General features: G+C 39.5%; 1 protein-coding gene across 3 annotated transcripts in view; it reads right to left on the reverse strand.

Annotated features, from left to right (window-relative positions):
• The window catches only part of LOC149932377 (glutamate receptor ionotropic, kainate 2-like), a 121,076-nt gene that overhangs the window by 4,670 nt on the left and 92,823 nt on the right, over window positions 1-23,583 (reverse strand). For all 3 annotated transcript variants that reach the window (XM_090157517.1, XM_090157516.1, XM_090157518.1), the window contains 8 exons: window positions 23,407-23,460; window positions 23,036-23,200; window positions 22,642-22,794; window positions 22,095-22,196; window positions 21,748-21,849; window positions 17,727-17,924; window positions 16,372-16,714; window positions 14,928-15,145 (listed from right to left, as the gene is read on the reverse strand). In XM_090157517.1, the coding sequence (XP_090013643.1) occupies window positions 14,928-15,145; window positions 16,372-16,714; window positions 17,727-17,924; window positions 21,748-21,849; window positions 22,095-22,196; window positions 22,642-22,794; window positions 23,036-23,200; window positions 23,407-23,460 (1,335 nt within the window). The remainder of the gene's footprint in view (window positions 1-14,927; window positions 15,146-16,371; window positions 16,715-17,726; window positions 17,925-21,747; window positions 21,850-22,094; window positions 22,197-22,641; window positions 22,795-23,035; window positions 23,201-23,406; window positions 23,461-23,583) is intronic.

The raw sequence follows: 23,583 nt of genomic DNA on the forward strand, positions 1-23,583 counted from the left end.
CACGACTTTAGAGCTTTTTCGGGTTTAAGATCTCGAATGTGGTGTGAAATTTAGAAAAGTAATTTTTTACGTATACCTTGGGTCAATTTATACCAAGTGCTTTATCGCGTAAATTTGGTTTTTATTAATAAAAGGATTACAAGGAACCGTCTTCAGCCTTGCATTTTCTTTGAAGCGGCGCTGCCTACGTTATTATTAAGGCCGGTACACTAGAGATATCATAAAGGCCTAGGTATTCTTCTGCCAGTCACCCTTTAAATTCACTTTCCTTCCAAACAAATACCCTGGTGGTAGGCCAAAGTGTTCCGCTGTTGGCCTACCACCAGGGTATTTGTTTGGAAGGAAAGTAAATTTAAAGGGTGATAGGAAGAAGAAAACTTAGACCTTTAAGTTCAATTCTGCAATTCTGGCTTCTAGGCTCTCTCGTATTCGGACCCCATTGCATAGGCAACAAGGAGGTTTCAATAGTCAAGACCCACCAAAAAAAATATAACGCTTCAAATGTTAAACTATTGCACTAAATAAAATTCGTAATTTCCTTTTTTTAGCTTCGTTTAAGAAGTTAAATTCTCACAATTTAAAAAAAAAGAAAGGTGATGACACAGTTCATTAATTTAAATTGTTTCAATATAAATTGTTGTTTTATCTCAATGCTTGAGCCTATTTTTGGAAACCCCTTATTAAGTGTACAGATCTGAGTCATTGAAAGGACCACACCTACATTTGAAAACATTATGCCCGGATATACCACGTGGTAGCAGATTCGATCATATTCTGGAAACAAGAGCGTGAAACTGGTTAAATTCAAACACTTCTGTGTCCTTTTGTCGGGAGGCTTGCTTGCAACTACCCTTTTTAATAACGTAATCAACGGTAGCGATAAGAAATTTGAAATAAAAATAGGAAATGAAATAACGAGCCAACGATGTGAGATACTTAGCACGATATTAATTTTGAAATCATAGGAATTAGGAAAGCCAACGAAAATATTTAAAACCCGTATATTTTCTATGTGAAATCTTAAATTCAAGCCACCTTACGAAATCAAGCCTCATTGAAAATATTATTTAAAAATAGTATGGGTTACATTGTTGAATTTTATTCCCGAAATTTATTTTTAGTCTTAACATACAGTAGTAGTTCTATCGTAGATCACCTAAATCCTATTATATCATCCTTAATATAAATTTAAAGTTTCCTAGTTGTAGCGAAACATGCAGACAACTGACGTCAAATTTCCGAGAACTTACGCTAAAGGTTAATCTTCTATTAAATTATTAAGGGCAAGGGAGTGACGTTAAAGTATTGCTTAAATCTTCAAGAAAGAGGTCGAGTTTGAAAAAGAATGGTTTTTCCGAGTCATTTCTTCGCTAGCTAAAGCATTCGCGCTCGGAAGAAAAGCCCTCTTTAAGTGGACAATCCACTTGGCAATTTTTTTTGCCGCTTGAATGGAAATTTCCATTTAAGAGTTTCTATTCACGTCGTCCTATTCCCAGAACTTGGAAAAGAAAAGTATTTTCTCAAAGCATATTGACATTAATGAAAAGCTTTACTTCAAAAATTAATTAAAAACTTACACAACCGCGTAGAGTTCGTTGTTAGATAGGCTGCGTGTAGCCCCGAAATACATTGTAGTATGAACCACGTTTTTATTAAATGTTTTTAATTAATAGACCAATACACGTTTGATAAGGGATAGCATTATTTCACAGGGGTAACGCCATCGACGGTTGATTTTTAAATACCCAGTCTAACCAGATGGCACCGATAGCCGTTGATATTTTAAATAATCTAAAAACAGTGAAATTTATTAAATTTTTTGTGCTTCTTTTACATATAAATTTTTTTCCGAGTTGAACTTTCGTTCATAAGCTCTGTGCGTTGTTTTAATTCAGAAGTATAGCCACTTACCAACAAAGATTTAAATCGACTATGTGAAAGCTGACTGCAAGGTCAGCGTTAGGGCAATGCGAGTGAGGGCCCCGCACTTTGCAGCACTTTCCGGGGGCCCCAATTTCACTGTCAAACTATTTTTGGTCTCCTATTTCATCTCTTGCTGCCTAGGGCCCGGCACACAGAGCCGTATATAGGGGTATTGTTGCCCTTGCCGAATTGAGAACTTGGCACTCTCTCATATCGTTAAATATACACAAGGCAGAACTAAGGTAACTTTATCCAGTAAAACCTTAAAAGAGCACTCACCGATAGCACCATTCCGGAAATGCAAAGAGGAAATGTAGTGAAAAGGGGGGAAAGTCCTCGGACCTGGCAGAGAAAGAGCTAACAAACTCGCCTCTTAAGAGCCTACACTCTAAAAACTAAGGGTTTAAATTTAAACCATTAATGTGTATAAACTTTTTGTCCAAAATCCAATCCATCGAAGGATTTCATAAAAACCATTCTAAATTTAATTGGTTTAGTTCTAAACCATTTATATTTCCTGAGAATTTAACATTTATTTATTTGGTTTAATTTTAAACCATTACTGTAGCAATATAAAACGATTTATTTGATATTAGAGTTTAATAATGGCTTGTATATAAACCATTTTAAATATATTTATATGCTACTACAAATACCACAAATGTTTAAAGTTATACTCTTACTAATATGGCGAGATACCTTTACTGCGCTTCCAATAGCAGCTTAATGGTTTGTATTTGAACTCTTACTATACTGCCGGGAGACCTTTACTGCGCTTCCAATAGCAGCTTAATGGTTTGAATTTGAACTCTTACTAATATGGCGAGATACCTTTACTGCGCTTCCAATAGCAGCTTAATGGTTTGAATTTGAACTCTTACTATACTGCCGGGAGACCTTTACTGCGCTTCCAACAGCAGCTTAATGGTTTGAATTTGAACTCTTACTATACTGCTGGGAGACCTTTACTGCGCTTCCAATAGCAGCTTAATGGTTTGAAGTTAAACTCTTAGTATACTGCCGGGAGACCTTTACTGCGCTTTTGAAAACACAGTAATGGTTGTTCTGTTAGCATTATTTACCAGAAAACATATAGTAGATTGTACCCTAATTATTATTTAAATGTATATACCCAATTTAAAATACCGACCCCAATTGAGACAATTACCCAAAATTTGATATTTCCCCAAATTTAACCAGCTTTGTTTAAAAAAAAATTTAATAATTTCATAAGGGGACCCTTAGAATCTTCGATTTTGCCATGTTAATTTACATGGAGAAATATAATATTTTAGTTGTCAAAAACGTTTTCAGTTGCCATGGTAAAACTAAATCCCATCGCATTTTTCCCTTTGCGGTTTTTTAAGTTACATGAAGGTCTACTTAATCCCTAAATTTAAACAAAATCGGTGAGTTACACCTCGGGTAGTCTCCTTGCTAGTGTAAGGTAGGTGATGCTAATATAAACAACTTTAATCCTTATTATAATTAAATTTAATCCATTTAAATACAGAAACCTAAATTTAATAATTAACAAAAGAGGTAGGCTTATGTTAACCTAACGCTGCCACTAGAGGTGTCAACGAGCCGAGCAAACTCGCGAGGGCTCGCAACTCGACACGCTCAAAGTGTATCGAACCGAGTCGAGCTAAGAATAAATGAGTCGAGTGTCGAAGCGAGCAAAAACGTATCGAGTCGAGTTCTAGAGCTCGCTCGTTAATCAGCAGAAAACGAACCGTGTCACGAACCGAGCCTATGTCACATCGAGCGATCAACGAGTCGAGCTAGTTTCTTGGCGAGCGAGCAACGAGTCGAGCTAGTTTCGTGGCGAACAAGCAACGAGTCGAGCTAGTTTCGTGGCGAACAAGCAACGAGTCGAGCTAGTTTCCTGGCGAACGCATCGAAGTACGAGCTAAAAAGTTGGGCCCTGAAACGAATCAAGTGTCCTCACTTGAAAAAACCATTGGCTCGCTATTTAATAGCTCGAAAGCTTACTTTCTAAGGTTAAAGGAACGCATATCGTAACACCTTTCTAAAAATGGATATTAGGTTCATATTATTCTGTATTATATTTGAGGCATTCAAGGACGTTCTTTGGGGGTGGGTGCAACCAGGTGGTTGCTCAGAGATAATCATTAATGGTGATGAATATATAAAACTTTTTGTACATTATAGTTTGCCTTTATTTTAAACCTAGACAATAAACCGTTTAAACAAATGTGTTTTCCTGGAGCACTAAATTAAATGTATTCATTTCATTAGTGTAGCTTGCCTAAGCTAGGGTCGGACTTTGTACGTAAAGACTCAGGTGAAAGTTGCTGTAGTCAGCAGTAGGGTTTCAAACTGGGGCGGCAAAACTGCTTCTTGAGACCAGGGAAAAAGGGTGATCGCTAATTCGGCCTATAGGTCAGTGTGGTCTTGAATTTAGCGGCCTTAATTGACGTTTCTGTACATAACAAAGACCTTTAACGGTCTTATATCCTAACACGATTTACACAGTAATAGTTGATTGTTAAAATTATATTTAGACTTGGACAGTTCCTTTTTATTTTACTTATTGAAAACATTTTCTATGCATTTTTTTGTGGATTTCTACATTGCCTCATTGACTTGAACGTTACGCGTTAACTGTGCTTTTACTCGGTCTGCATTTGCACTGATTTAAAGTTCTAAATGTTTGTTGTTATTCATCAGTTCACTTTGAAATCACCCTTAAAGCTCATTCTAACTATCCAACTTTAGTCAGCTGACGAAATTAGGCAGACTAGTCAGCCTGACTTATTTTGCATTCACTCTAACCAACTGACACGTTTACATTACCCGCCTTGTTCGTCCGACAAAAATCTTTAAAGTTGTCAGCTGACTATTTGGATAGTGTGGATGGGCCTTTAAACTGTCTAGTTCGACGATAAGTTTTACTTTATTTTTTGGTGCTAGAATAAAAATTGTAAATAGCATTCTCGAGTGGTGACCAAGGTTTCAATTAAAATAGCCGCATTTATTATTGTTCGGGTAATTAATTTTAAAACATAAATTGACGGATTTTAAGTGGTTATTTATTTTCATAAACTCGCTCGGTACAACTATGTATTTTACACAAGTCGAACAGAACAATTTAAATCGGAAACTATTTTGAGCGAATATACAACTGTGTATATACACAGCCTTTTATTAGTTTTAGTGATATCGGTAGTTTTTCGAGAAAAGCCAGAAATCCTACACAGTACTGATGAACCACAAAAGGGCGAAACCGGTTTACGGTTGGATTCTCCGGCTGAAGTTTTGACTTTTAGACATTTTGAGCGAGTTATGCGGCGAGCGAGTCTTAAACGAGTCGAGCGCGACTAAAATAGGGTTCAGCGAGCTAAAACGCCACCCGAGTCGAACTCGAGCCGCGTCAGTTTTTTTCGAGCCTTTGTCGAACCGATCCATAAACGAGCTGAGCACATATCAAGTCGAGCCTAAGTCGAGCCTAAACCGAGTCGAGCCAAAGCCGAGTCGATCCTAAGCCGAGTCGAGCCTAAACCGAGTCGAGCCTAAACCGAGTCGAGCCTAAACCGAGTCGAGCCTAAACCGAGTCGAGCCTATACCGAGTCGAGCCTAAGCTGAGTTGAGCCTAAGCCGAGTCGAGCCTAAACCGAGTCTAGCCTAAACCGAGTCGAGCCTAAACCAAGCCGAGCCTAAACCGAGTCGAGCCTAAACCGAGTCGAGCTCGAAACTCGACTCTGCTCGCTCATTGACACCTCTAGCCGCCACCCACGATCCTTCAACGAATGTAGAAATCAAAATGCCACGGACATTAGGGAAAACTCAAGGGGGAGGATGCTGACGAAACATTTCAAGAAGGGGGGGGGACGAAGCTTCGATAAATAAAATTTCAAAAGGGGGATGCTGATGGAGGTCTTCTTCGTTTCGCCAAATCGACCTCGATTATACATTAACTATAAGCTATATTTGAATTAACATTTTCATTAGTTACGAAGAATGTTTTAATCACCCTGTACACTTAGAACACATTTACGTACAAAAAAAGCCTCACCAAGGAAAAACGTCAAAATTTACTTATTATATTATATTACTTTTGATAATACAGTATCCATACATTTAAATTTGTAACGCTTGTGGCATAACTATACAGTTTTCGTTTACTTATCTGTGTCATTACCATATAGTTTTCGTTTACTTATCTGTGTCATAACCATATAGTTTTCGTTTACTTATCTGTGTCATAACCATATAGTTTTCGTTTACTTATCTGTGTCATAACCATACAGTTATCGTATGCTTATTGTTGTTATGTTACTTTTGGTAATACGATACCATATGCACATCCTTCAATCCAACCATCACCTACTTAGAAATATAACTTTTGTAACGTCTGTGGCATAACCATACAGTTTTCGTATATAAAAGCCGGTACACATTCATCAATGGGAAAGATTTACCTCTGGTCATACGTTGAAAGTGACGCATAATGTTTCGATAAGTGCCACACTTACTTGTTATTTCTGGTCATACTTAATGGTCATGCTTTCAATGAAATTCAAATATTCCAGCATGCGTAAAAAAATCCACGTTTAACGCGAAATGACTAATTATTTAACTTTTTTTCTACGTGAGGCGCCACAAACAGGCGAAGTTTGTCCAATGCCGACCTTCTTTATAATTTCATTTTTCTCTCGATGGTTACCCAATAGTGGAAGAATAGTTTAGCCTCCCACCATTATACCGTGTTAATAGCACAATAATAGTTTATTTCTAATATAGTAGGAGTTTAACTATAAACCATTATGGTGTTTTCAACTTTATAGTAAAGGTTCCCCGCTGTTATATTAAAGGCTTACTTTTAAATCAGTATAGTGCTTTCAACAGCACAGTAAGGGTTACCCAATATTGGAAGAATAGTTTAGCTTCCCACCATTATGCTGATTTAAAGAGCACAATAATGGTTTATTTCAAATATAATAAGAGTTTAACTATAAACCATTATGGTGTTTTCAACTTTATAGTAAAGGTTTTCTGCCAGTATATTAAAGGCTTACTTTTAAACCAGTATAGTGCTTTCAACAGCACAGTAAGGGTTACCCAATATTGGAAGAATAGTTTAGCTTCCCACCATTATGCTGATTTAAATAGCACAATAATGGTTTATTTCAAATATAATAAGAGTTTAACTATAAACCATTATGGTGTTTTCAACTTTATAGTAAAGGTTTTCTGCCAGTATATTAAAGGCTTACTTTTAAACCAGTATAGTGCTTTCAACAGCACAGTAAGGGTTACCCAATATTGGAATAATAGTTTAGCTTCCCACCATTATGCTGATTTAAATAGCACAATAATGGTTTATTTCAAATATAATAAGAGTTTAACTATAAACCGTTATGGTGTTTTCAACTTTATAGTAAAGGTTTTCTGCCAGTATATTAAAGGCTTACTTTTAAACCAGTATAGTGCTTTCAACAGCACAGTAAGGGTTACCCAATATTGGAAGAATAGTTTAGCTTCCCACCATTATGCTGATTTAAATAGCACAATAATGGTTTATTTCAAATATAATAAGAGTTTATCTATAAAAGATTATGGTGTTTTCAACTTTATAGTAAAGGTTTCCTGCCAGTATATTAAAGGCTTACTTCAAAACCAGTATAGTGTTTTCAGCAGCACACTAAGGGTAACCCAAAAATGGAAGAATAGTTAAGCTTCCCACCATTATGCTGACTTAAATATCACAATAATGGTTTATTTCAAATATAAAAAGAGTTTACCTATAAAGCATTATGGTGTTTTCAACTTTATAGTAAAGGTTTCCTGCCAGTATATTAAAGGCTTACTTCAAAACCAGTATAGTGTTTTCAGCAGCACACTAAGGGTAACCCAAAAATGGAAGAATAGTTAAGCTTCCCACCATTATGCTGACTTAAATATCACAATAATGGTTTATTTCAAATATAAAAAGAGTTTACCTATAAAGCATTATGGTGTTTTCAACAGTATAATAAAGGCTTCCTGCTAGTATATTAAAGGCTTAAATTTAAACCAATATAGTGCTTTCAGCAGCACACTAAAGGCTACCCAATAATGGAAGAATTTTAACTATATTTATGGTTTAGAACCAGTACAGCAGGTAGTCCATTTATGGTTTAAAGTTGGTTTAATTATTTACAAACCATTATACATCCATAATTTTCGTCATTAATGGTATACAATTTCCATTTAAACCAATTATATGCCATATTTAAACCTGTAATTTTTAGAGTGTACTACGAACAGAGCCCACCCGCTCGTGCTTCGTCAAAACTTGACTAAATAATTTTCCAAATGGCCAGGAATAAATGAAGATATATTTAAAGAATAGATAACGGACGAGCATCGAAAATGAGCTGCCTTCCTTAGACAGATTATATCAACTTTGGAAAGCTGTCTAAAGTCCCAAAATTATTACGAAATGAATGGTCCTTTTGATCAGGAAAAGTCTTAAGTCCAGTTTCGTGAGAGGGCACATGGACCGAAGTTGCGGTCCTAGCTTGTAGCACTGGGTGAAAACTCGGAACAACTCCTTCCGAGTTGAGTTTGCAAGTAATATCCCTGTCTACTAAAGGGGTTTTCCGTCGTGTTCTTCCGTTTCTACTTTCCATAAAAACTCGCGGAAGTCTTAAAGCAATAGCTAGTGCAGGGATGCTAGTGGTTATCAGTGGCAGGGCCAGACACAACTCTCCCACGCGGTTTATATCCTGTATCGCTGTTTATAGGGCCTCAGGATTTTTGCAGGCTAGAAACATAGCTTTCTCCAGAAAAACTTAATGACCATATCCAAGATTTCCTATCTCTCGCGTAGTGCCCCTATGATGACACCAACACTTTAATGGATGTAGTTCCCAGGGTTAAGTCGTCGCTCCCCGTGGCCTCGGGATTTTCCACACCTCAAAACTCACTCTTCCGGCTTTATTGTTGTCGTAGTCCTGTGTATCAGAACTTATAAACTAAATCCTTCCAGACTTCATATTTATCTCTGGTGACCAGATTTTTCGGTCTTCAGCGATGGGAATTTCTAACAAGTGTCGAATTTAACATCTTTGGATTACCGGCGGTATTAAAAAGCGTGGGAAGAGCCTCTCGTAGATATGTTGCTAAAATTCTTGTTCTATCTGATCGTGAAAAGGTGAGGCTCCTCATGGTAGGCTCCAAAGAGGCCGGTACTTGTCTCAATGCCCTTCCATCGCCATCATAAGGAACTCATTTAAGCGATGACTCCTTTCGCATTGTCGGTCGTAGAATGGCTGCTCGTATCTGTGTGCCACACACGTGTAACTGCGGCACCCGGGTCGATTCTTATGGCACACATTGGCATAGTTACAAAAAGGCGCCGGTCAACTTTTTTGTCTTGGCAGTGAATAACATCTTGAAAAGCGCATTAGTGTTAAAATAAAATAAATAAATAATAATCAGCTAGACTAATACCCAAGGCAACACCTTAGGCCTAAGTCATCATGCGACTTTTGAAGCCCTTAATTCAGGTGGCCGGGTTACAATGCGTAGGAGGGTGGTGGCAAGCCCTGCATGCCACGAGATCGAGCCAACAGCTCCCTACACTAACTATTACCCTCGTTCCTTGAGTCCCTGGGCTTTCGTGAGCCGACAGAAAACGGGCAGATGACTTAACACTAAATTTATCTATAGCCCATTTGATTGCTAAACATTCACATTCTGTGACGGAATAGTTACGTTCCACCTCATTTAAGGCTCGACTAGCGTACTGTTTACCATCAACCGTCTGATTAAGAATACCGCCTAAACCCGAGTTTGAGGCGTCGGTATAAACGTCAAAGGGTTTAGTATAATCGGGTTGAACTAAAATTGGGGCTGAAGTAAGAGAATTTTTCAGGGTGTCAAAAGCTGTTTCATGCGCGGGGATCCATTGCCAAACCGCGTCTTTATGTAAAAGAGAGTGAAGAGGTTCCGCGATGGCGGTGAATTTTCGTGTGAACCGTCAGTAATAAGAAGCGACGCCTAAAAAACCACGCAATTGTTTTAAGGTTTTAGGAGAGCCTTTATCGCGAATAGCGGAAGTTTTAGCGGGGTCTACCGTCACACCTTTTTCATTTACGATATGCCCTAAAATAAGAGCTTCGGTTTTGCAAAAGTGGGTCTTACTAGCTTTAATTGTTAAACCAGCGTCGCCAAGGTTGGTAAACACTTTTCTAAGGGTAACCATACGCTCGTTAAAAGTTGACGAAATAATAATTATATCGTCAAGATAGGCGCTAACGCCCTCGTGACCTAAAGGAGCTAATAAATTATAGACCATTCGCTGAAAGGTCGCTAGAGCCGTGAAGAGGCCAAACATGAGCACCTCGGGGCGGAAAAGTCCCCTGTGCGTAACAAAAGCTGCCTTACCACGACTCTGGACATCAAGCGGAATTTGCCAATAACCGGAATTCATGTCCAGGGTTTTTAAGAAATCGAGGATATTGTCGATTCGAGGTAAGGGGTAAGAATCTTTTCTTGTTAAATTATTCAAATGGGTATAATCAATGCAAAGACGCACACCACCATCTTTCTTACCTACAAGTATACAGGGGAATTACAGGGTTCGATTAAATCTTCTTCGAGCATTTGGTTGATTATGTCGTAAATTTGATTACGCTTATGGGGGGTGTAAAGATATGGGGCGCGAGAAACTGGGTACGCGTCACCGGTATCTATATAGAGCGTTATAGTATTAGTAATGCCAGGGGTTTTGGAAAAAAGGTGTTTAAATTCGTAAACAAGGGCTTCCAGAACGCTAGTACGCTCCTCGTCAGTGATTTGTTCCAATGCAAGAGCTTTCTTAATGTCAGCTTCGTCGATTTCACAATCGACCGCGGAAACGCTAACCCAGGCTGAGGGGTGATCTAAAAAGTGACGACAGAAATATTGTTTCTTCGAGGGAGAGGAAAGTAAAGTAACACTCATTTCGGAACAATCTATAACCATACTCAAGGATTATAACAAATCCATACATAAAATACACGGAAATATTACATTTTCGACAAAGTAGACTATATGCGTTGTCTCCTTCCCTGGAAGACTAATGTTGGCGGTCCCATTACCAATAGAAGTAACCCGAGTTTTATTTGCTAAATTAATTCCTAATTTAACGCGTTTACTTTTATTGTGGATACTATTTAAAACTATTTCTCTAAATTTCTCGTCTATAAGAGTATAAGTTGAGCCTGGATCCACAAGAGCGAGACAAGGAGAATTATTAATGGAAATTTCTAATTTGGCTATAGTGGGCATTTTAGAATTTGGAATATTTCCACTTGGGAATCCGGCGCTACACGATGGGGATTTTAGTTTTGTCGCGGTGCAATAATAGGCGGGATTGACTATTTTGCTGAATTTCTGAACTGTCTGAACTGCTGAATTTAGAAGGAAACCTTCTATACATCCTATTACCTGAACTTTTTGACTATTTTGCTTAATGCTGAATTTCTGAACTCGAAATTTCAAATCGCTTCATTTCGGATTCTGTACGGTTTCTTTTCGGTTCTTTCTGAACTTTTTGACTATTTTGCTGAATGATAAATTTTTGAACTGTCTGAACTTCTTGACTATTTTGCTGAATGCGTTGTTGAAATTTTGAGTTAAGAAATTCAGCATTCAGCAAAATAATCAAAAATTTCAGACAGTTCAGATAATAGGATAATTCAGCAGTTCGGATAGTTCAGAACTTCAGCAAAATAGTCAATCCCATAATAGGCAGGTTGTTATGGGAGGCTCCCGGTGCCCCGTTTCCCGAAATGCGCGGGGGAGGTTGTTGAGCTGGTGTGCTAATTTGGTGTGCTAATTTGGGCAAGCGGGCCGGTTATGATTTGGCTCACCACAATGGTGGCATACGACGCCTCCACTACGGGGGCGATTAAAATGAGTGTTTCGCGCTTGAAAATTACTCTTGTTTCTAGTAAAGGTATTTTGGGGTTGATAAGTAGCACTATTTACAAAGGTTCAGTTATGATTATTCCCGCGGTATTGGGCATTCCCAGCGCCGTTAAGAGAATGGGAAATAGCTTGGGCCTTGCAATGGTCTTGATAATAGCCGCGGTCCCCACAACGAAAGCAAACAACATTTTTATGCGTTTTCGGGGCCTGTGTTTTGCAATGGTCGTTCCCCTACGGGAGGCTTTTGCCTGCTCGACTAAATCAGCCGTCACCACCCGGTCGCGCTGTGAATTTCAACGTCGCGAGGGCAACCCTAAGATCCGCGCTTACATTTCTTCGTATACACCTAATCTATGCTTCAACTGATAATGGAGTGGTCAATTCAGCCCCACTCTGACCTTAACCTAGGCTAAGGCGAAGAAGCCTAGTATTCGGGGTTGGAGAGTCGGTACATGTTGAAGGCGGTAGTAATTGTAACCCTTGGCTCTTTCGGTTGGGGTGGCTTGGTGCTGGCTCACGCCATTGGACACAAAATTAGCCAAGTTACCGGTGTGCCGAGATATGTTGAATTATTAATCCAAAGAGTCGGCGTTGCTGTTCAGCGATGTAACGTCGCTTCAATATTAAACAATTTATTATAATTTTTACTTAGGTTTACTATTTGTTTACTGTATACACACTAAGAATCAGAAGAACTTAGGTGTAACTTACATTTTGACCTTTATTAAAACCATACAGTTGAGTTAGCGCCAAATTTGAGTTGCTTGAAGTGGCGTAACTAGGCCAATTCCACCCAATGTGGTGCATTTAAGTCCACGCAATTGATATGGGCCGACAAGCTCGGCCACCCACCAACGGGTGAACTGTTAGTGACGTAATTTTAAAAGGGTCCCATTTTTCCTCTTTGCATTGGGGACCAATCTACGCCACTAGTTGCTGGTCAACATCATCTATTCACTGATTAAATTTCTCTAATAAATACAGTACATCATATAAGTGAATATTTAAGCGCTTAGATAATGTCTGAATGACAATCAGTTTTAGATTTTAGACTGAAAAATGGCGCCCCTTGCTATCCAGCAGTCGCCAGCCCCGCCAAGGCCTTGCTACCGCTTTGCCCGCACACTGTAACGCCAGGCCTGGCTGCCTGATTATTCAGGAATATCTCTGTCAACCTAGAAACATTTAAATCCTAAAGTCGGAAATTATTTTATTTGACAGTTATTAAACCAGATGACGCTAATTTGTCTATAGTTTTATAGAAAACATCAGTTTTAGTTTTTATTTTGGTAATAAATTAGTATTTATTCCTTTCCTGCCAGATCGTTTCAAATGGGGCCATCTATTATTCAAAATAGAATTAAAATAAAAGCTTATTTTTATTTATTTGTAAGCTATTTGAGATTTAGTCTATTGCTTACGTCTTTGAAGCAAAACCATGGCAACGCCAGTGCATTCTGTATAGCTCAATGTTTCTTAAATAATGATAACTAAACTCAAGATTTAGGAAAATAACGCGATTCTTTTAATCATTTTACACCCTGGTGAAGCTATCGTTGATTCTCGTTAAACTCCAGGCTCAGGGAAGGTTAAAAGAAAGAACGGCTTTTCTACCCTCTTCCACTCACTGATTATTTAATTTTGATAAAAACGATTTAATGATCTTGGTCGCTGTTTTCTTAAAACGCTCTACCTCGAGCGAGCTCTCCTTCAACGGCGCTGCCACCTTCAATTTCCCCTTCTTGATCCTAATGTGAAAAACATGTAAGTCCCCCGGACTTAATCTTTTCGCCGCCTCGAGCTAACCTCGAAAAGCTTTTGCATGTTTTTCAATAAATTTGCATCTGATTTTCCGAAACATTTAAAGTTTCTTTTTAAGTTAGTTTCTGGCATCTCGCTCTTTCTGGCATCGTGAGCCCTTCGCGTATCATTGCCCCCGTAATTTACTTAACGAATCCTTCGATCCGCGTTAGGTCCGTGCCATCCCTGTAAATAAGTTAAGAGGTCGTAGAAAAGCGCCTCTCACGGATAAGCTAAATTAATGGGATTTGTTTGTTCGCGACGAGCGTACGAAAAAAGGGGCCAATTTCATTGGATTTTTATTTCGATTATTTTTTTACCAAGACGCGGATGATCCAAAAAGGCCGGAATGATTAATAGTGGCGTTACATTCCTCGGCCAAAAATGCGAAATAACGAAGTCGGTTTTCGAGATAGAAAGGAGTCTATCGGTGGACGTTCGCGCTCGAAAATCGATGACCGCAGCGTGACTGCTAAACAAAATATCGCTATTGTTAAATTCTTATCGAATTGACTAAAAGTATTAGACGCGAAAGAAATGATAAAAAAGTATTTGGAAGGGCATCGGGTGTACGTGGAAAGACTGCTAAAACTACTCGTATTTATCGTATTTCCTCGCCAGCGTTATTCGACGCTCCCGATACGGGCTGCCGAGATATGAATTTTGTATTAGGTTCTCCGATTACCACTTGTATCGTATTCGCGTTACTTGATGTAGAAATTGAAGATATTTGATGGCGTTATATGAAACGCTTCGATTTTCCTCCGGACCGTCATTTGCTAATTCGAAGGAACCACACGTAACTGTTGAGGAAACTTGTGAAACGTGGTTTGATTTTGAAATGATTTTTGGTTCCATTTCTTTGCATTGTTCCTGGGTTAATTCAGCACTAACTACTACGACCTCTTTTTAATCATACATGGAGCCGGAATTATACAAAAATAAATGGATATATGTAATAAATTTCGTTTTGGTTAACACTATTGCTCGCACATTAGTACGCGAAGCCTCATAATCTTACACAAAGTAATTAACATCGTTATCAAAGTCACGTAGAGCTCACGTTACACCTTAAACCAAGGAAGTCTGGGTAATGTTTATAGCTATTTAATTTTCCCCTTTGGAAAACTTCCCTCCCCCAAGTCTAAGCAAGTTGGTTCGTAATTTCCTATTTTCCATCAAGCCCCAATCTCGCGTAGTTATTTTTGAAAAGACATTTCAATACTTTGGGCACCCAGATCGCTGTTTATAGATATTAGAGGCGAGGGAAGGGACGTTACCCTGAAGAAAGTCATGGTGGATCCTCCTTCCAAGGTGCCGTAGGCGATCTTGTTTTGCTCGGCCAAGTCCTCGACGCTTTCGATGGGAGTGATCATTCGTTCGACTGTCAGGAAAGCGGCCAAGTTGGCCGTATATGACGAGATGATGATGAGTGTGAAGAACCACCAGATGGCACCGATGATTCGCGTTGACGTGGCCTTGGGATTGACGTCGCAACCTAATCGGAAAACGAGCGACTTAGGCAACGGCATTTGTCATCGGAAAAGGACCCCTCCCTCTACAACTCGCCTTTGAATCGAGCAACCGAAACAAACCATTCAACCCCTCCCCCGAAAACCTGAAAGATTGTTTATCATTGCGGCTATTATTCGACGGCCAGAGAAGACGAGTCCTTTATCTTTTCTCATCGCACGCGCGCGTTCTTATTGATGAGGCCGTGTCCGACCTCGCGTCTTGCCCCGCGGTGCTTGGTCTCTCTAACTTAATAAAGTGTCGGTTCGTGCCTCCAAAGTTATCATCTCCGATTCTCTATCTCGTTCATTACGAAAGCCATACAAGGAGGCTCCCCCTCCAGGATGATATCGGATTACGCAGCTTGGATATATTCCGGGAAAAATGGATTTATGACCATCTTGATTATTTGTTACAAGCCCGGGATAGTATAGAAATTAATCACTTAACAACCCGTATATTGTCGAAACTCTTCGGTTATATCAGGAATTTATTTACGTTTCGATAAGAATAAGCTACCAGCAATATTTCATTGGACTTATTTTAATTTTTATGGGTGGAGCTTAGTATTACGTCATAGGGTAATCAAAATATTATATTATTTTGAATGTGGAACTAATAAAGACAATAACAAATAAATCAATATAAGTTTAACCAATTTTAACCGTTATTAGAAGACGGACCTTTGGCTTTGGTACTTAAAAATGTTAGCGTTTCGTAATTATGTAATACCTGTTACAATTTTCACTATTGGCAATTAAATCAATATTTAAGTCTTTAAAACCCGCGTTACGTAAAACTGATTTAATGAAACGTTGAGACAGTGTCGTAGCCAGAAATTCGTCAAGGGGGGTCGAAGTATGTAATGTTAAGAGGGGGTCGAGAAGTGGGTGGCAATTTAGTACAGTCAAAGGTAGGCCGAAGAGAGGGGGTCTAGACCCGGAATCCCCCCCCTTGCCTACGCCACAGCGTAAAGATAAATCCAGAGTTACCGGAAAACGGTTCTGTCGAAGGCGCGATATTTATCTAGTTAGACAACTTTCACTATGGCTCTGTAGTTTGTAGATGGCGTTCAAAAGGTAAAATTAAAAATAACGGACTGGGCTAGAGAGTACTTCATTCCAGCCGGACCCTATGTTACTTGTTTCAATCCAAACGCAAATATGGTTTGGTTTATATAGTATATAAAAGAGGTAGAGTAAAGATTCGTGCCTTGATGCATCAGAGTGACGATGGTGAACCAGAAGCTGTTAGCCAGACTGAATTGATTCTCGACGACGTCGTTTTCGTTGACGCAGGGATGCGGGTTGCGCCATTCGTAAGGGCTGAAGCGAGCCACGATGAACATGGTGGAGCTAACTAGAATGTAAGCGGCCAGAATGTACAGCCAGATGTCGACGGCCAAGGGACTCATGAACGAGAATAATCGGACGGGGAGACTCTTGGGAATCTTGAAGAGAATCCCGATGCCCAGGTTCATGAACGGCTTCGTGAAATGAATGACGCTCTCTCGGGCGTAGTTGATGGTCATCGGCGCCACCGCCAAGTCGGCGTTCTACGACAAAATGAAGAAAACAAACTCGTTATACGAGCTCACTGGAAAAACTTATTATTCGGAGAAATCTCGCTCGCCGGTCGTAAGCCTCGTTGGCTTTAGTGGTACGTGGTTTCTGGTAAACCGACTTTATATTATCTCGTTAAAAGTTTGGCACGAAATTTTTACGTAATTATAGAAGACGACTAAACTCGGAGGCAACTCGTTAAAAGAACTTCTACGAAGAGCGCTTTAATCGCGTACACGACCGTAACGAGTTCCAAAATTCAACCGTAGTTAAATGTAACTCGTTTTAAGATGAAAGTTGGCTTTATAACGCTAGTATAGCAACACGTTTAAAAGAAACCCAATGGGTTGTTTTCGAGTACCTCGTAAGAGTAGTCTCTGTTTTATTATCTACATTATCTCCGGGAAATAGATGTGAAATGTTAGTGTTTGTTTAATGGAGTCGTACGCCAGGCTGGTTCTCTTTATAGGAGCTGGATAACGCGGCCTATTTTCGACGCGAAAGCCGCAATCCAGCGTAAAGGAAATTAATTACGACACATACGGAAGAGCGGGAGCGAGAGAGACAGGAAAGAAAAAGTGCTCGATGGATTTGGGGAGGGTGGCCGGAATGTTCCGGAACAGCGGCGCTCGGTTAACACCTCAACATCGATTTCTGGAATTTTTATCCGCCCCGGGGAAGGAATGTCCTAAGATAACGCGAAACGCCGAGTGAAAGAGAGAGCGGATTGCGCGGGGAGGAACCGACAAAGTAATCGGAGCGAGCGGTACGGTTTCTTCCGGAGAATCAGGGGATGTCTTCTGTCGTCTCTCTCGCTTATTCCCGAAAGTCATACGGTTTTGAGTTACCCCGGGCCGCCGTCACCCAACCTAATCGGACCAGGATTAGAAGAGATGTTTTTTCGGGGCTCGGATAATTTCCTGTTACGGTTCCCTTCCGATCGACTAAAAGGAAGCCGCGGCTTTTGTTTGAGCGCGCGGCGGAGGGAGGGAGGGAACGCCGGACCTTGTCGATGATCTCTCGAACGAGTCCATTCCACTCGCGTGTCGTCGTGTTTTCGGCTCCGAATTTGCTGTCCGGTACCAAATAGAGTTCGTAGTTGAAATTCAAGAGTTCGGCGATCGCTTTCAAGAGGTCGATGCAGAAACCCTCGAAGCGGGCGTTCCCCGTTAGGTTGCTCTTCACCATCACGTACGGGTTTGCCTGTAAACGACCAATGAAAATCAACTGATACCTTTAGCGTTGAACCAATTTATAAATCAACCGCGACTCCTTAACGACCAGACGATAATCGAAGCTTACGAATAGACAACTATCATTAGTTTCGAATGTTTCCTAGGATAATAATAGGCAATCATAGACTATCCACTCTTAAAAAAGGGTGTATTTTCAAACCTTTAAGGGTTTTTTCTTGTCCCATATTTAACACCTTAACAAGTTTATTCTACACCTTAAAAAGCAGTTTTCCTTCTAGGGTGTTTATTTACACTGTTTGGGGTGCTTATGTCCTCCGTTTTGGTTCCTTTGTTAACAGTTTGTGGTATAAAACTATTCCCTTCAGGGTTATTATCTACTTCCTCTAGGGTACAAGACCACTCCTTTTAGGGTACCAAACGACTCCCTTCAGGGTGTTACACTACCCCCTTCAGGGTTCTACAATACTCCCTTAAGGGTGCTACAATACTCCCTTTAAAGTGTTAAAATACTCCTTTTAGGGTACTAAACTACTGCCTTAAGGGAGCTACACCCTTACGAGGTGTTAAATCACCTTATTTACGGGGTAATATAACACCATTTATACACCTTTTCAAGTGTTTAATTTGGGACAATAAAAATCCCTTTAGGACGTTTAAATGAACATTAAAGGGTGTTTTTTTACAGATATTTCACCCTTAATATACCATTAAAACACCCTTTTTTTAAGAGTGTATGGCTTCTTGTAATATCCACCTAACAAAGTTACTTGAACCATTAAAAAATTCACTAGACTGGGGTACTCTTAAAACAAAACCCTAAAAGGCATATTTGATAAAACAAATTTATTGTATTTGATTTAACTTTAGGACTCGTACGAGTTACAAAGATGTGTAACAGATTGGGTACTTAATTTTGTTTAAAAAGAGGTCCTCGCTTCCCTCTCCAGGGAAGATCGAGGGTAATAAATTAGAGGTGCTTAAAAAGAAAGAGAAACCCACGCGTATTATCGTGACCGCTTCCATCCACTTAGCCTTGTAGAGTGTCGTAGCCCCACGCGTAAGCGATTGACTCTACCAAAAAAGCGAGAAAAAATGGGACAAAAGTCCCCTTTCAAGGAGCGATTTGCTCACCATCAACCACTTCCGATTCTCAGACATCGAAGGCATAATAAATAAAACTAACGAAAATGGACCCCAGCGTATGTGGGTCAATAGGGGTCTACTCGATAGTGGGGGTGGGGGAGAAATGTCGAATGGGGGACATGACCACCAGTCCACCACTCATTTGTCTCTTCAAAATAAACTCTGACCTAAAAGCTATTCCTCTTAACGTCCTTTAAGCCCGCCCGTTTATTCTTTATCCCAGCCGCTCCTAAATTACTGTCTTACCAACACGATCAACTTCTGATTCGACGAAACGGCTCGACGTGAATAGTTGGAAGCCCACTGAAATTTCGGAACGTATCCGTGACTTATGTTCTTTTGCCAGAGATAACACTCGCGCGGTAAGGAGTTGCGTTTGGGGGGTTACTAGTATTAATGAGAGCTTCTTTTGTTACAAATCCAAATTGGCCAAACCCACGTAGAAGAATTTCGAACGCTTGGTTTGAGGGGGTGAGCAATTACCTCTAGTCGCTATATATTGATTTAGCAGAAACACATCATTACAGAGGAACGTGATCGGCCTTTGGCTTATCGTGGCTTAAGCCTTACAAATTCTTGATAGATAAAAGTATTTTTTTAAAGTGGCTTTTCTTTGGTTCAAAGATTTTTAATCCGTTTTACCTTAAAACTAAAGTTATTAGGAGATAAAATCCGTATATTCTAGGTTCCATTGAAATTGAAATGCTTTTAAATGATCTCGAGAACACGTGACTCACAGAGAAAATATAAAAATATAATTGCTGGAAAGTCTTGTAACATTTCCGCTTTGATAGGGGCTTCTGTGTAAGAATTTGTGGTCTATTTCATATTTCCAAAATGCAATTATTGATTAGTATAAAAAGATATATATATTTTAGCAAAAGAAAAATAATTTAATATAAAAATTATAGAAAGTAATTTTGTAAACCATTAAAAATTAAAAATTTGCCTAATTAAGGAACCACTTTTTCAATTCAAATCCAAGACTTTCTCCCCAACTTGGTTTTACTAAAAGTAGCTTACGGAGAATTCGTCGTAAGCCTAATTTATTTGAAACCTGCTTTATTATTTTTTTTTGGCTTTCAACGTTTTCAGTCAAAAGTTAAAAAAAACTGCATGTTCTGCTCTATCAACCGTATTAAAAATCTTTTTTTTAAATCAAACAAACTCTTGAAAGTATCCGTAAAAATCATTTCTAGGGCTCATGACTACGGGACTTCTCCGTCGGGATTTCGCAACATTTCAAAACTTCTCACGCATGGTCTAGCGTAACGGCTACTCTTATTATATGTTATTTTTCCCTTTCTAAAGACGCGGGGGAACTTTCTGGTTCAATCCGAAGCGGTTTATATTCGTTTCTATGTTTTTCTCGGAAATTAATCTATACTGAGCTGAAGCTGGGGATTTTTCAAAAAGCGCCTAGCCAGAGAAATAAGAAATTCTAAAACAAATTGATTGAGGGACCCCCATCTCCAATTTTTATCCTCCTTTTACTTTTGATTCTGATTCGGTTTCCTTTTTTTCATTTCTGGCGGCGCTATCTTTGCGTGCGCAGCTATAGTTCCTTTTTGATACGATTCTTTTCAGTTTTTCCCGAGGCGAATTTTGCGGGTTAATATGGAAAGTATAGCGCTTGTATAGATCTAGCTGCTTAGATTAAAATATATCGGACTGGGAAATAGGTTAGTCGTGCTTTCGGTCGGCAAAAAAAGCAGCGACGAATAGATTGCTTGCCTTGAGTTATCTTTGATTATCGTGAAAGATTTTTCCTGGCTACGATAACATTTCTTGTAATTATCTTCTGTCCCTTTAGAACGAAAAAATATTGCCCCTATCGTCGCACCTGGACCATAAGGAATACCGAGAGGACCTCGGGGGAGCTCATCATTTGTTTCTTATCTCGACCCTCCAATCAGTCCAATCGAAAGAAAGCAAATAAATGAATACTAAAAATAATATACCATATTATCCTTCCTATTATTTTTAAAGATTTTAATTTAATTTTTAATTTTTTTTTAGGTTTTATCCTTTTATTTTCAAAACATTTGGCCTACATACGCCTGTAGAAGTATTCAACACGCCCCACACCGATGTTCAGGGACAAGCTACCTACCGGGGTTTTGACCTATATTAGTTTAGTCAGGAAACTATATAGGTATACACTTGGAATGTCTAAGGAAGATTTTTACGGCCGTGATGAAGCTCGTAGAAATGGGCGTGTCTTGAAGCGGGAAAACTCACGAGAAAAACTCTATCGCCTCGCTACCCTAATTCGACGAAAACTCGTCATTAAGCCTAATCATGGTTATTATATTATTAGCTTACCTGATTATCTCTTTTATAACCATACAAATACCTGAAATTAGGTATCACTACGCTTCTTTCGCGAAGAACATTATAATTACTTCAAAATATTAAGTACGATAACAAATTGAGGTTTTTAAATCCATTGTTTTATAAGCCTTTTTTGAACGGGAAGATCGCCTATTTGTTACCATGACGACGCATTCTTTTCGCGTCAAACCTCGAGCCAATGAATTTGAAATGTCATGTTACGTCTTACACTTGACGTAGTTAAGCCCCGCCTTTTTCTCGACGCGCTTTCGTATCACCGTCCCAATGGAACCTTAGACATTCCAAGTGTATACCTCTATAGTTTCCTGGTTTAGTTTATCTCGAAAACGTACCTCGATGGTAGTAACTTTAAGGGATATGTTCAAGGCTCCAAATTCTTGAAAGGCGGCGTAGTTGGTGATATTTAATCCTTTTCCTTTGTGCCATTCACCAACCTGTATCAAAATAAAACGCTATAAATAAACGTTTCTTTTCCCGTCCTTGGGCTGGAGAAAAGGCGCCGGAATCTGTAGAATTTCGCCTGGATTGTAATTGTTAGGCATATATATCTATATTCTCGGCGTGGTGAAATTCCAACGTAGTACACCAGCGTAGCTTTTCAAACTCATTTATTAAGCGTTAATGCATTCTGCGGATTCTGGTCTCGGAATAATACGTTAACTATTTTTAATTTTTTTACTTTTTCCATTTCGTGCCTTCTTAATTTCAGTAAATCTAATTTGAAGGAGCTTCTGCGACCCTCTTTCAAATGAATCTTGCCAGTCAGTCCGTAGAATTCCACCTGAAAGGGGGATGAAATAGAGAGACCAATTTAGAGGGTGTGATAAAAGGATCTATTTATACGGTGGGAGACCTCTCGTAATAGACGGAGTGCGAGCCAGATTTGGGCCGCGTACGATTTAGATTTATGGAAAATCTTTACGGGCTCGTAACGCCTTTCGCTGGTATGTTTTTAATCATTGAGCGGCGCCTTTACATCGGCCGTATTTATTTATTTATAGGTTTCGGTGGCCAGTGTATCGAAGTCCCATCGGATTGGGCGGTTGACGGGGACTTGTTTTGAAAGGCGATTAAAACGAAGTTAAGCCTCGGAGATTTGAGTCGAAGCCTCATTAGGGCTGACTCCGTCGCTATACGAGAGATCTCGGTGCCGTGAATAGAGATAGGCCCTTGGAATGACGGGCTAAATGGAGGAGAGAGAGAAGCCATCGAAGCGAGCTTCTCACCGAATTGATGAAATTAAAAAGGCTACTTCCGCCGGTCCACGGGACTTCCTCGTCGCAAGAGGCATTAACGGGTCTTAGCGCCGAACTACGTTGTAAACCGTCGAGTCCCCAAGCGTAAGTTAGGACTGAGTCGTACATTAACGCTGGTTCAGTCTGTTCTCGTCCGTTTGCGAAAGAGAGACGGGGTCAAAATGGGACGACTGGAAAGGATTTAACCCCCCGAAGACTAGCGTCCCGGGTTTAGAGCCAAAGGCGGGAAAAAACACCCACGCGAACGACTTTATACTTTATCGCATTAATCAACGCTTCGTTAATTAGTTTCGAGTCGTTTGAATTTATCGCCCTTGACTCTACGGATATTCCTATAATAAGAACCACGCCAGAGCCGACTTACTTTAATGACGTGGGTTTTGTTGAGAATATGTTGTCCGATTGGCTGGAATATCTCCATATCGCGAAGTATTTGCTTGACGGAAGAGTTGGAAGTGTCTACTAGACGATAGGCGGTTATATTTACAAAATTATACAAAAAGTCTTCCAAGTTGAAAACTTCGATATCCTAAAATATCACAATTTATTATTAAGATCCTCAAAGGCTGGATTTTACTATAAGGTAAAAACGGCGCAACGGTGAGCCTTTGCGCAAAAAAATCCCTCATTGTATTTTTATTATTTACACTCACCGTCGTGGCGTTTTTTCTCTATTGAAAACCAGCCTTTATTCGATATTTCATCGGTTAAAGATCCAAATAACTCGATACTTACAAACGTCACGAAATGATAATAATATTTGTAGTCGTTCATTTGAACTTGTAATATCTGTGTGGATTAGGTTTTCGGGGAAAGAGGAGGAGTTGGTAAAGAAAATATAGTTGATCAATGACGCGCTCCCCGACGAAGGCGATCCGGAAAAAGGAATCGGGGGCTGTTGATACGGATCTT

Source organism: Leiobunum rupestre, chromosome 8 (assembly GCF_980474605.1).
Source record: "Leiobunum rupestre chromosome 8, qqLeiRupe1.1.hap1, whole genome shotgun sequence".
NCBI lineage: Eukaryota > Metazoa > Arthropoda > Arachnida > Opiliones > Sclerosomatidae > Leiobunum > Leiobunum rupestre.